Source organism: Bidens hawaiensis, unplaced genomic scaffold (genome assembly GCF_021521415.1).
Source record: "Bidens hawaiensis isolate Kalapana, Puna unplaced genomic scaffold, B.hawaiensis_p1.1 tig00031503_1, whole genome shotgun sequence".
NCBI lineage: Eukaryota > Viridiplantae > Streptophyta > Magnoliopsida > Asterales > Asteraceae > Bidens > Bidens hawaiensis.
In genome coordinates, this window is record NW_027495321.1 from 33,054 (window position 1) to 47,610 (window position 14,557).

Here is a 14,557-nt window from a genome sequence, read left to right on the forward strand (position 1 = left end):
GATGAACATCCTTTATGTGTTTGGTTACATTTACTTGCTTTTTTGTTTGACTATCCATTTTGTGTTCTGGTTATATGGAAGCTACAAACAAGTGTCATTCTTTGAATCTTGATAGTGGGTAGAGATGACATGTTAAAGAGGTCTTTTGGGTTTAATTTCAGCTTTTAATGATTTTCTGGCTTTAACATGTTTGATTGCTACTTGCATGGTGCAAATTTTGTTTTTATTGTTGTAGTCTGATGGGTTTCACTGGTGAAGGGAAAAACCAGCAAGCTACAGTACAGCTTGAAAGTTTACTTTCTTCTCTTCGGAAGAAATGGTTCTTTTTGTTTAAGGTCGAAGCTTGGTCACTCCATTAAGCTTTCCTAGCAAGTTTATTGAATGGGGAATTAGGGGGGCGGCCGTTCAGTCGCCTATGATACTAAGACCAATAGGTCAAATATGGGTCTGTGCTGCAGGGAGAACAAGCCTATGATACTAGGACCAATAGGTCAAATATGGGTTTGTGCTGCAGGTGTGGTTCTCAGAGTTAAAAAATGGTTATAGTATGACATTGGTTTATAGGGAAACAATCTATGAAGTCGCCTATGATACCAGGACCAATATGACAAATATGGGTTTGTGCCTCGGGTGTGGTTCTCAGAGTTATAAAAATGGTTATCGTATGACATTGGTTTATAGGGAAACAATCTATGAAGTTTAATGATATGGTTAGGTATGTGGTTGTATTAGATAAATCTATTTACGGAGAAAGAACCTATGAAATTTATTAATATGATAGGAGTGTGAATGTAGCAAATAATTTTGTTTACTGAGAAAAGAAGAAATTTATTAATATGGTTAGGAGTATGAATGTAGTAAACAATTTTGTTTAATGAGAAACAAGCTAACATCCCATGATGATTATAGGCTTATAGCAGTGGCGTCGGTGGTGGTGGTGGTGGTGGAATGAAAGGTAGCTATACTGATATTTGCGTTGATCATATATATAAAAAGCCAGTTTACAGAAACCTTAAGGTATTCATGCTTTTGCCGGGCCATAATTTACCCGTCTCTTCAAATTTAATATTGTAATCAACAATCAATACCATATGGAAACAAACTGTTAAATGATAAATCATCACCTAATAGATGTATAATTATTATCATTTGCTTGCTTTTTCTCGGCAGCAGTAGCAAGAATTACATTTTGGGCATTATACCTTCTAATATGAAGTATAAACTATGAACTAGCTGTTTTCTCTTCTCTTATGAGACCGATATGCTGGACTGTGTCACATATTTTACAAAAATAGACATTTTAAGTCTTTCTTCCCTATGTAGTAAACACCATTGTTGTGAAATAGTCTTCATGAACGACACTTAGATCATGGAAATTGTACCATCAAATTCTTTTGTGATCGCTTAAGAGAGAACGTGGTAAAGAAGTTGTGTATTGTTGTTATCATTTTGTTCGTTGGATCATAGAGTAAAACAAGATGTCAAGAAATCAAATAATATTCATGTCTCTTTTTAATGTCCGCCTTTCAAACATAACATGGAGATTATTTGAGTGGAGAGCAAAGGCATACATGAACTCGTTCAACGCGTCAAATGTACTTCAAGTTTGACAACAAAAACATAATGACATGACATGCGCAATATAACCCCGTATTAAACAAACTATTAACATTTGAGTTGGTATTTTAGTTCCTGATTTTGGCAAACATCGATGGAGGAAGTGTGTTCTCTAGGAATATACGATAAGCGTTTAGACACGAAGAAATCGTCTAATTCCAACAATCACATAAAAACTGAGTAGACAATGAGATTGCGTATGCCACATAATCATCGGTCTTATAAGGTGTTCACATGTAAATAAATTAGTTTTCTTTTTCTAAACTCATCACTACATCATAATTACCTTTGTCTACTCCGTGGATTCATCTTCTTCAGGATTGGTGAGATGCAATTCGAAGCTAAATTTTATAAAAATATGAAAAGAAAAATTGAATTCATATCTCATAAATTATTAGAAGAATTCAAACATGAATATAAATATTAAAACATATTCAAATCCTTAAACCAAACCAAATAAAACAATAGTGTTTATAAATATATATAAGAGGTAAATATTATTAAAAAAAGGAAAAAAAAATTATGTATCTTTTTATATTTGTATAAGAAAAGTCCCGGGCCTAATTTTCATATATTAAAGTCCTTCAACTTCTCCTCAAAAGGCTCGAACTAACTTTTGTATATTATAAACTTTTAATTGTTGTAAATAACAAGTTGTAAACTCTCAAAATAAGTCAGAATAAAATCTATAACCATTTTATTTTTTTACAAAATTTAAGAGTTAGTAGCATACCATTTATAAAAAAGATGGAAATACTTGCATTTAAAGAAACCTCCCACTATACGAACTTTCTCCAGCTCAGAGAAAGGTGGACAAAATGAATGGTCAGCAATCTCAAACCAAAAGTAACAACAAAAAAAAGAAAAATAAAAAATGGTCACTAGAAGTCTAAAAGTTTTAGACTAAAACACAAACCCCCAACATGTGGTTGCATTATTGGACCAATGAACCATGGCCAAAATGTAGCAGAAAAGAAGAATAAACAGCGCTCGTCAGTAGAGGAAAAAAAACAAAAACCAGCAGAAAACAAAAAAATGGTGGTGTAACAGTGGTTGTGCGATGGTGCAGCATCTTTCGATATCGGGCCATCTCAAGATCCCTAAAAATTGTAAGGCCCGGGCAAATGAAAATTGGGCCCTAAATTGTGAACTCATTAACTCGTATATGATTTATATAATGATGATCTAATTTAAATACTTAAACAAATCGTTAGCATTTTTGAAAACAAAGCTCTCAAGATCCACAATCTCTAATATATCGTACACATTAATAATAATAATAATAATAATTTAAATGGGCTAATAGTAATTGTAAAATTGTCATTTACACGGGCTAATGGTAATGGGTATATAAACTATATATGCAGGGTTGTTCACGAGCCGAGCCGAACCGAGCGAATGCTTGCTCGTTGCTTGGCTCGTTTACAACCGAACCGAACCGAACAGTTGAATTAGAACCGAGCGAAAAACGAAACGAGCAAAAATCGAACCGAGCATTTTTCGATCGAACATCGAGCGATTCCGAGCATTTTTTATTTCTTTTTCACTTTTAAATTTTCAATAAGAAACAAGTTTGAAGGCCGTAAATATTTTGTAAACAAGTTAGGAGTTTTTAGACAAGCGCATTGTCACACCCGCCTTCGGGCCTAGATGTGTGACTCACAGTTGGTACCACTTTTGTCAATTTATCAAAGTTTGCAGCGGAAAATGTTATTTTAAAATATTTACTTTCATAACTTAGGGAATTAAATACCCTTGTTTGTTTTACAAAATTACTTGTTTAAAAAAAACAAGTTTAATATATATATATGCCTCAATACAAAATTAGCTGAGCCACCAGCTGTAAACTATGCTTAGTGTTCTTCTATCTCCACTGGCATATCCATCACTATTCCTTACTCTTGGTTACCTGAAAACATTTTCAAAATACGTTAGCTATATGCTGGTGAATACGCTGACTCAATAAAACATTTTCACAATTCGTAATGACACAACACCAATAGTGTTCAACGATTCAGTGGATCTCAATCCGATCTCTTCGGAACCAACATACGCACAAACCACATAATCGGACTTCACTCGTCTTAGAGGCAGTCACTTGCCTCATGGTCAGTATGTCTGTAGTGTGCCCACTACAGTACATATATGTAAGGATCCAGACATATGTGTATTTAGCCTGAGTGTTTAGTACTACCTTGTACCAAAACGTTTTAGAGGATTTGAACCAACCCTCATGCAAATATTTCCATAAATCTTTTACATATGGATAACAATCCATAGTTTTAAAGAGTAAATATCTTTTCAAAATATACAGTACATAGACGTATTCATGTCATAAAACATTTCACACTATAAAAAGGTTGAACGTATTCACCTTTTGTTGATTTCAAGATTTCTCACCAACAGATGTCTGATCTTTATCTCGGATCTATAGTACGAGAATAACATTCTATGAATAACTAGATCTATGATCTAGTTTTAGACCTTAAGTCTATTTACATAACCTTTACCTTGATATTAATTTCATTTTATAAAACAATTATATACTACGTTTCTTTATCATGAAGAAACGTATATATATTTTCTTTCTTCATCCATAAGATATATCTTTATAATAAAGAATAATATTTTATTCATAATCTTATCTTATGAAAGCTAAATTTCACTTATTATTTAATCAGGTATAGACTATACCCCCGACTAGGGTCTAAGCCATATATAAAAAACAATTGAGCAGAACCCCTACCTTGTATAGCTTATCTGAAATGCTTAAACTTCACGTGGGCAGCGCTCCTACTTGCACATACTTCTATACAACGAGCGTATCGGGAATGACTGGATTTTGGCATGAAAACCGAGGTAAAGTGTGTGTGATGTGATGGGGACTTCATCCCATGGCCGGCTATTTATAGGCAAAAATCTGTGCATCTTCGCGTATCGCGAAGGACAAATGTAGCCGCAATTATTATTATATTCCTTCACGTATCGCGAAGGATTCTTCGCATATCACGAAGTTGCTCAATAGCTTTGCTGAGTCAACCACTAGACCTGCCACGTGTCAGAACCAGATGAGGTTACTTCTGCATCTTCGCGTATCGCGAAGGTGCTAAATTTTCATTTTCAGTCCCTGGTCTTTGGTAGCTTGTCTTTGGTGCAAAGTGCGCCATCAAAACACCACATTACACCTATCGTCCGAGTCCGTGTCCGTGAGCGTTGGGTGCTTCGTACCCTCCGCTAGGACTAGTGAGAGTGGTTAGCCACATAAGAACATTACCATGGAAAACTCCTTTTTAAAGTGTTTTCATTTCTTTCCCACTTTCCATGTGGGATGGAATTTCCTTACTTATTCCTTTAACATATGATGTTTTCTTTTCTTTCTCTCATTTCTTCTTATTACTTATCTCATAATTATTTTTAATCATTTATCTTTATAAACTTGTCAAATTTAGATCAAAATTTTGTGGGTGTTACACGCATAATAGGCTGTAAATTTTTATGAGAAAGAAGTTTGAAGTGAGATATAATGAACATGTAAACAAGCTTTTAGTATTCTGAAAACTTTAATCGAACTAATAAAACTATAAAATTGACGGAATAGGAAAAATTTAAAAGGGTTTACAAAATTGTATACTTATATTTTATGCGTCCTATCTATATATTTATATATTTGTTCATATATAATTATACATAAAATAAATAAAAAATATTCGAGCCGAACCGAACCGAACCGAGTAGACCTTTGCTCGTTGCTTGGCTCGTTTACAAACCGAACCAAGCAGAGCAGCTCGTTTACAATCAAGCGAAAAAACAAGCAAGCATTTTCCGAGCGAGTGACGAGCGAGTTCGAGCATCGAGCGGTTCAGCCCTATATATGAGTACTTGGGTAAATAGCCTAATGGATTAATTGAAAGTTGGTTTAATGTGCCTAACTAAATTAAATGTTAATTGGGTATTGGGTTTAACAAAATTGGTTTTTAAAATTAATCATAGGCTTTTATTTACATCAGCGTATAAAATAACAAATTATGAGACTCCCGAAAGATTAGACCCTGAGCATTCGCCCATGTCGCCCCTCTCCCTTGGGCCAGCCATGTCGAAATGCAGATGAAGAAAGAAACGTCATAGAGATTAGAGACTGAATCTGATTAAAATACTTTTGAACTGGATTCATTTCGGCCAGATTTGAGAAAGTTTATGTTTCTTGTCCAAAAATTCGTTTCCCATTCAAGCATCATATATTTTGTTAATTTCATATTTCATTCTTAAAATTATTTATCAAACTTATTTGGTTTTTGAAGTAGGTTCTAACAATGAGCCGGTAAAGCCAAATTATTTATTATACATGCAACTGAATAATAAATTTAAATTTATTGGAACATCATTAAAAATTATTTATTATACAATGTATCATGAATTTTTTCTTATTTAGGCTGAGGGGTGTGGGGCTTCAACGGGGGCGCTAGAGCCCCTCCGCTCGCGCCCCCAGGCGCTAACACCACACCACCGGGGCGCTAACGGGGCGCTAACGCGAAAAACAATGCAGGCGTGAGCTGGTTAGCGGGAGAAGAGAGAGAGGAGCACACCTTTTGAGGTATTTTGGACCGTTGGGAGTCGAAAAAAAACAAAAAAAAAATATATTTTCTATATAGGTTTACGGAAAAGAGCCGTTGAGCTCATATTAAATTAAAAAAAAATATTTTCTTAAACTATAAATATATACCTTTATAAAATATACTTCATTTCACAATTATACACCTTTCCTCCTAAAATCCTCTCAAAACTAACACAAAAAAATGTCGTTGTTTGAATATATTTATAAAAAAATAAAAAAAAAAATTTTCGCTGGAGCCCCTCCACACCAGGGGCCAGGGCTCCAACGGGGGCTCCAACAACCCCCTTATCCAGTTTCTCTCTCTGCCACACGTCATAATATTATTGGTTGGAGCCCCCACTAAAGCCCCCCACACCCCTTAGCCTTGTAAATTTAACATATTCAATAATACCAATCAGTTATTTTAATGAAATTGATATTGATTTTCACAATTTTGTGTGATTGGGAATGTTTTGAATATGAAATTATGAATGAATATGATATGAAGTAAATGAAGGTGGGTTGAAGTGGAGTCCCTATCCAGTGGGTGTTGTCAGGAGTTGGGACCCACGTTCCTTAGCCAAGAACATATGGTCCCTAAAATCATGATAAGCATCGAGAAAATAATACGACGTCGTTTGTTTTAGTTACTAAGTTATTTTCATTCAATAAAAATAGAATTAGAGTAAACTATCTAGTATGTCGAAGTTTCATTTTTCGTTCTTACTTGGAGCAAACGGCAAACCAGGTAACCATCCTCACCGGAATTGTCAGCTAACCACATTTTCTCCGACCAACTTAGTACTCTGAATCAACCTCAACTATGAGCACACTCGTGGCCATCTCTATCCTCGCCCAAAATTGCCTTCACATTTCAACTCCCCCGAATAAACGAGGCTGGGGCCACCTTTTAACAACCAAAAGTAAATGTTGTATTGTTAAACATTTAATTTTATATGCAAACTGGCTGTTGAACACGTGCATTACACGGAATTTGTCAAATGATCGAAATTTAGGTGTTTAATCATACGTAATTAAGGATTTTCTTTTGAATTTATAGATTAATTTTAACATTATCACACACACTTCAAATGCTATATATTTAAATTTACATTTTCTTAAGATTGAAATAATGATTTAAAATGACATAAATCAAATATTGGTGATTACCTAAACATATTATAGATGTTTTATATAAATAATATGAATGCAAGTTAAATAGTGTTTTACAAATTGTAAAATTGTAAATATTGTATTTATTCAACGAAATTTAAAGTACATACATAATTAAATATCTAGTATAAACAAAGGTCACTTATTAGTATACGATAATGGTTCGTAAACCGTTATTTAACTAATTTAATAATTCGTTGTTCGATTTTAAACTTATTATAGATATTCAATAGTTTATATATTTTTTAAAAATCATGGTTCAAACTTTCTATTCTAATAATAAAATTAGATATAACAATTAGTAAAAGTTAGTGTGATTTAAATTACATTAAATATCATTTTTTTTCATATGTGTTACAACTAATGAGTCATACCAATTAAGCTCATAACCCATAGATAGCATGGATTAAGGAGAATATAGATTAAAAAATATGAGGAAAATTAAAGTTAAGATTGAATATGGTTATGACGCATCATCCTTAATATTTTTGTTTATTACTATAGGCAGATTTTTTTAATATTGTGACGTTTAAGTTGAAACCAACAGAAGGTTATTTCAAATCCTTTATATTTTATGAAACTATCTCAAATCGGAACGATACGTCCGCCATTTTACATTATCTTGAGATACTCTATTCACTCCTTGTTTTGATGAGCCAGCTTCATTTGATTTTCATAATCTACTCTAAGGAAGCTATATCCACATTCCTCTTTATTTCAGCTCATTTGAGTTATCATAATCTACTCTTAAGGAAACTATATCCACATCACATTCCTCTTTATTTCAATCCTTCCTTCGTTTTAGTTTTTGCCTTTTTATATGAAAATTTTTTTTTGTTATGTTAGCTTCTAATCTTCTATCTCAACTTTCTGTATGAGGTTATTCATTAGCAACTATTTTTAAGCCAACATAGCAAACACTCATTAGTCATTAGCTAAAAGCCAAATGGCCGTTGAAAAGAAAAAAGAAAAAAAGCTAAAAGGCAAAAGAAAGCCACGTCCTTCAACCGAAAAGCCTGATTATTATTATGATTATTTTCTAGAAAACTTAAAAAGCTTCAAGGAAATTTTGAAAACATTCAAAGTCACAGAAAATTGGACGCAATTCATTATTTATGTACTTTCAGGATTGTTCATAGGCTGGCAATTTTTTATAACATGATTGTTCAATGCTCAATGTTTTCAAAAGAAAAACTAACAAGTTTATAGTACAGTTTATTAAAATCATCACTTGAACCTTGTTTTTCATTTGTTATTTTAATCTTGCGTAATATGAGGTTTTTACTTGGTTAGAAAGAAGGTTATACTTGATAGTGTGATTTCTTTTCTTTTTTAAATTCTTAATGTTGATGTGTAATATGTCTATGGTGTGAAACTAAAATTAAAACTAGCTGATTGAAAACGAATAAAATGTCTGGTTTTAAAAGTAAAGTTAACCTCATCAAGAATTTAAATTATCAAGAAAACATTTCGTCAAAGTTGAGTTGAAATGAATTAAAAATTTGGTTTTTTTCACTAAATCACACATGTGAAAGCCACTCGCGACCAATTTGAATTATTTCACAATTACAAGCTCAAAGAAATATGACAGGTGACGAACTCATTCATAGCAGTTCATTAGAATTAATCTCCTAGCATCTCCTGAACCGATTTCAACCCATTTAATTGAATGATTCGAACAAGTTTAATGAAAACAAAGCATGTGTGCTAAATGTCATTGTAAAAGTTGGTTGAGTAATAATAATTGCATACATGGCTTTTACTCCAAAGCATTCATATTTCTTAACCAAGTATGCAACTTTCATATTTCTTACCATTTACGATACGGATTACTCTATAAAATAGTAACTATTTTTGAAATTGTTTTATTTAGGTCACTGGTAAAATGTTTTTTTAATCAGGTCACATAAAGTTTCATTTGTGTTGCAATCCTAAATATTTTACTTGGATAGCAGATTATCAAGGGTTTTTTTTTATTTTTAAATGGTTTGGCATTGCATAATATTTTTTTTTTAAATTGAGAAAATCTGTAAAAATTGAGAAAAAATAATTTTTAAATTGCGAAAAACTGGAAAAAAAATTACAAAAATTTAAAATATGATTAATGTGTTCATATATCTTTTTTGTATGAAAGCAACTAATAATTCTACTATTAAATATTTTAGTATCACCTAACTATTTTATTATATTTTTCTAAAAATATGGTGGTTTCTTATTAAAAAAAACTTTAACTTAAAAAAGGGTGATTTATTACTACCTTTCTTTCTTTCTTTATTTATTTATTTTTGTTTTTTTCAATTTTTCAGATTTTTGTTTTGTTTTTTTTATCCGATTTTTCGCAATCTAAAAATTATTTTTCTCAATTTTTACTAATTTTTTCAATTTAAAAAAAAATTGCAATGTCAAACTATTTAAAAACAAAAATAACCTAGATAACCTGTTATACAAGTAAAATAATTTAGGATTGGAATACAAAGAAATCTTTAGTGACCTTATTGAAACAAAATATTTTATGAGTTACCTGATTGAAACAATTTCAAAACTTAGTTAATATTCTATAGGGTAATCCCTTTACGAAACACCAAACCTTGCATATCAATATCAGTATCCTTTATTACAATATTATTCTTTTGGAAAAAAATAAATATAACAAGCAGCCTCTTGGCTTGAAACTACACCATAAATCCATGAAACACTACATCCTCTTGACCTAAAACATGAAGCTTGAAACTGTGAAAACACACATGATAAAACTTGAACTCCTGAAGGCGGCACCTAACAAAACTTGCCTGAACCAACAAGTCAACATCCAAACTCCTTTTGTATCTTGCATTTTCTAAGAACCAACTAAACCTAATTGATAAGAATTAAGAAGGGGTTTGATTACATTGAAGAGCTACACATGATCTTGTAACCCTCTAAACTTAAATAACACCGAACAGACCCCTCATCGGTTTCATGTCTTTAGAGCGGATTTCTGAAGTATGACAATAATGCATTTGCTCTATGATGATTATGCTACTGGAATTTCTGTTGGCAGCAAAAACGAAAATTATCGTTGATCAAAGTATAAGTATAAATTATTATCAGCAAACAAGTCATAGTTAGGATTATTAATACCAAGTTTCTTATTTTATTATATTTGATTTTCTCGTAAGCGTATTGTAAACTTATACTATATTATTTAGTAAATAGATGATGTAACTTACATTCATGTGAAAAGGTAACAAAAACACAAGACAACATATCCGAACTCATCTTTTGGCAAAGTTTGGTATCTTGTCTTTGTTTTATATGATTGTTTTTCTTAATAAAATAGTCTTAATGCAACATATAATATTGCTATTGAAACAACTTTATTGATTTTTTATTTTTATACCAAATTTAACACAAAAGCAAGTTTTAAAGTATAGAAGTAAAGCGTTAAATAATCTTTTGGGTCCTACCAAACTTCCCATGGGCCAGGTGAGTCACATGTTCCACCAAGTTCCAGAAAAAGTAAAGGGTCCAGTTTGACATAAAACAAAAGTTGAAGGACCTGAGATGACATATTAAAAACGGAAAACTACAAGGGCCAAAAGGATAGGTCATAGTCTTGCATTTAGCCGTTGGAACACTGTCACGTATGATTGGCTGTCAAAGAAGTGCCCACAGGTGATTAGGCCCCCCACCCCAAAGCACCATTGGTTATCTCTTCACATGCTCTTCGCTGTACTCCTGGGCCCACTTTTCCACTACGTTTATTATGTTTCTAAAGTTGTCTTACATAATCATTATATTACACTTGACCCCCTCTAACAAATATATCATTCGAATAACACAAAAAACAAGTTAACGTAGTGTACGCATTAGTAAAACGCATGCCATTACGAGTTAGCTCGGGTGGTTAGAGGGGCTTTTCATAAGGTTTCCTCCTAAGGAGGTCTTGGGTTTAATTCTCACAATTGTATGCCACTTACTAGGGAGAACAACACGATAAAAGGATTTGAACTCAGGTAATGAGTTATTGATGCAGAAGCTTTCATTTGAAGATTTGTCAGCTAGACTAACGTCATTCGAAAGAAAATAAAGCACATTATTGCTATCACGGAATTCAAAACGGATCTTGTTTATCAGTCATGCTATATCTAGCATTATCGTGTTTTTAGTCCAAATTTGAGCTACATCATATATAGAACTGGGTATTAAGGGCGATACAATATCATTTCGAAACAAACATTCGACCATCACCTCATTATTGTATGAACCATGAAGAATGACCTTCCGAATATTCAATACGTACATAAGATATGATTGTATTTATAACAAGTAGATGAATGCTATAGAAATAAAACAAGGATGATAAGTTTGTCATATAAAAACCGGGGGGGGGGGGGGGGGTCGTATTGAAGGCATGTTAGGCCCATAACCAGACCATTAGGTTTAAGTTAAGACTTTCATCATTACATGTAACATAAAATGTTATACTATATGACTTGAACAAGAAAGAAACAACATAAATAGTTAAAAATAATAATTCGCTAATCATACACGGTGTGACATTCATCATGCAAGATGTGTCATTCATGTATCATAACTTCACAACAATAAAACATATACAAACATTTCAAAAGTCCATAGAAAATGTAGCAGTTTAATTGTCTTATTATGCGGCAAATGAGACATAAACTTCCATTTGCATATAACTAGAGCATCACATGCTTGCTAACAAAACACACAAACTACAAGGACTACCATGCAAACTTCCCAAATTCAAAAAAATCCCCAAAACACCCTTACACTTATCCAAACCTCAATCATTATTCAATTCAATTCCTCTTTAAAAAGAGACACACCCACACCCACCACCTTTGCAAAACACACAAAAAACTCCGAGATGTCTAAAGAAGTAAGTGAGGTCGGAGAAACCGCGAGGAGAGACTATGTGGACCCGCCGCCGGCTCCGCTACTTGACTTGGGTGAGCTGAAGCTCTGGTCGTTTTACCGAGCCCTTATAGCCGAGTTTGTCGCCACCTTGCTCTTCCTTTACGTCACTGTGGCTACCGTCATTGGCTACAAGAAAGAAACGGACCCTTGTGGTGGCGTTGGTATTCTTGGTATCGCCTGGGCCTTTGGTGGCATGATTTTCATCCTTGTTTACTGCACCGCCGGTATTTCTGGTAAGCTCTCAAGCATGTGATGCTAATTTAATATAATAAAAATTCATCAAAATAAATATTTGGCTGGTTAAATGTTTATTTTGTTAACCAAAAATAGGGGTGTTAAACGAGTTGTGTTTATGGTCCAACCTGAAAATTTGACATGAACCCAGACACGACCCTAACCCAAAACTCGTGCTAGACACGTGAACAAAAACACAGCATATATATTTGCGGGATAACTCGAAGACCGGAACTTTTTTTTTTACTTTCTATATTTTTTCCAAATATTAATACTTAAATTTACAATTTTACAACCAAAAATACAAATTTATGTTACCAGTTTAATTTTATTTTTTAAATTATAATACTAGATATTCAACCAATTTAATGTATTACATGAAACATTTTGAATAATAAAATAAAAATAAATGTCTAACACAAACACGGTCCATTTAGCTAGATGGGTTTGGAGGTTCAACCCGAAACAGTTTATGCTAAACCCAAATCTGCGAATTTCGTGTTAGGTTCGTCTTGATTTTTCGAGTTGTGTCATAAATTCACATCCCTAACCAACAACACCAGTCAACTATTTATTTAATTTGGTTGATTTTTTCTTTAATACTTAGCCTTGATGATGTGGTTTTATAAATAGGTGGTCACATTAACCCTGCGGTTACATTCGGGCTATTCTTGGCAAGAAAGGTGTCTTTAATAAGGGCACTCGGGTACATGGTTGCACAAAGTCTTGGTGCGATAAGTGGTGTGGGTCTGGTGAAGGCCTTCATGAAGTCCTATTACAACTCACTAGGTGGTGGTGCAAACTCGGTTGCACACGGGTACAACAAGGGTACCGCACTTGGAGCCGAGATTATTGGCACATTTGTACTTGTGTACACCGTCTTCTCTGCTACCGACCCCAAGAGAAGCGCACGTGACTCTCACGTTCCTGTATGTGTTCCCGTGCAATTTCAATTCCTTGTTTGTTATAGTTGTACATTGTGCGTTAATACGTGTACTTGTAGGTTTTGGCTCCACTACCAATCGGGTTTGCCGTGTTCATGGTGCATTTGGCCACTATTCCGATTACTGGAACCGGTATCAACCCGGCTAGAAGCTTTGGTGCTGCGGTAATTTACAACGAAGAAAAAGTTTGGGATGACCATGTAAGTAATCACAGCTATTAATTATTTCGACTCTAGTGGCTTGTTACATGTTTTTATATAACATCCGTCGTTTATAAAAAATAATATAGTTTTCACTTATCTTATTAATGTACCATCCTTTATGCATAGAGTACACCTCCATACGCATGACATAGACCTCTTACTTGTGGAGTTGTACAGTATGCAAAAGTAGCGTACAGTGTGCAATGATGTTGCTGTAAACTGTCTCATGAAAGTATTGTTGTACATTGTACAATAGATAGGGTTGTACATTATTTAAATATAAATAGTTGTACACGTTGCATTAAAAGTTGTATAATGATAATAAATGGGGTGGTGTTGGTGCAGTGGATCTTTTGGGTTGGACCATTTGTGGGAGCTTTGGCAGCAGTAGCGTACCATCAATATATACTGAGGGCTGCAGCCATCAAGGCCTTGGGTTCTTTCAGGAGCAACCCTACAAACTAAGAAATGAGGGGCATATGTGTCTTTTCTCCATGATTATTTCTTCATTTTTCAACTTTATTTATTGTGTTTGTGAATTAATGGGATGTTGCTTGAACTTTCTTTTTTATTTAATTTGTTTTTAAGATTTCAGATTTGGTTGTGTATTTATCTGATCTTGATTCTTGATTAGTGAAATGAAGTTGTTTATCATAATATTTGAATGCTTTGTTTGCTTATATTTGAATGCTTTTATTCCCGAAAACGAGGTTAAAAATCATAAAATCGTACGAAATATAACTTGCTGCTCATCTATCTATTTTGTTTTTTCTAAAAAAATTTGTTTTTTTTCTAAAAAAATTGATAATTATAAGTATTTAGTAGTGGTTCATAAAAGACATTGAATTCCCATGTTTTAAAACAGTAAG

The 14,557-nt window shown here is 33.3% G+C and overlaps 1 protein-coding gene across 1 annotated transcript; it reads left to right on the forward strand.

Annotated features, from left to right (window-relative positions):
• Positions 1 to 12,240: 12,240 nt before the first annotated feature.
• On the forward strand, positions 12,241 to 14,282 carry LOC143582228 (aquaporin PIP2-7). Its single transcript, XM_077064842.1, has 4 exons — positions 12,241 to 12,540; positions 13,175 to 13,470; positions 13,545 to 13,685; positions 14,034 to 14,282. The coding sequence occupies exons 1-4, from the start codon at positions 12,258 to 12,260 to the stop codon at positions 14,151 to 14,153; spliced, it is 840 nt and encodes a 279-aa protein (XP_076920957.1). The 5' UTR covers positions 12,241 to 12,257; the 3' UTR covers positions 14,154 to 14,282.
• Positions 14,283 to 14,557: the final 275 nt, after the last annotated feature.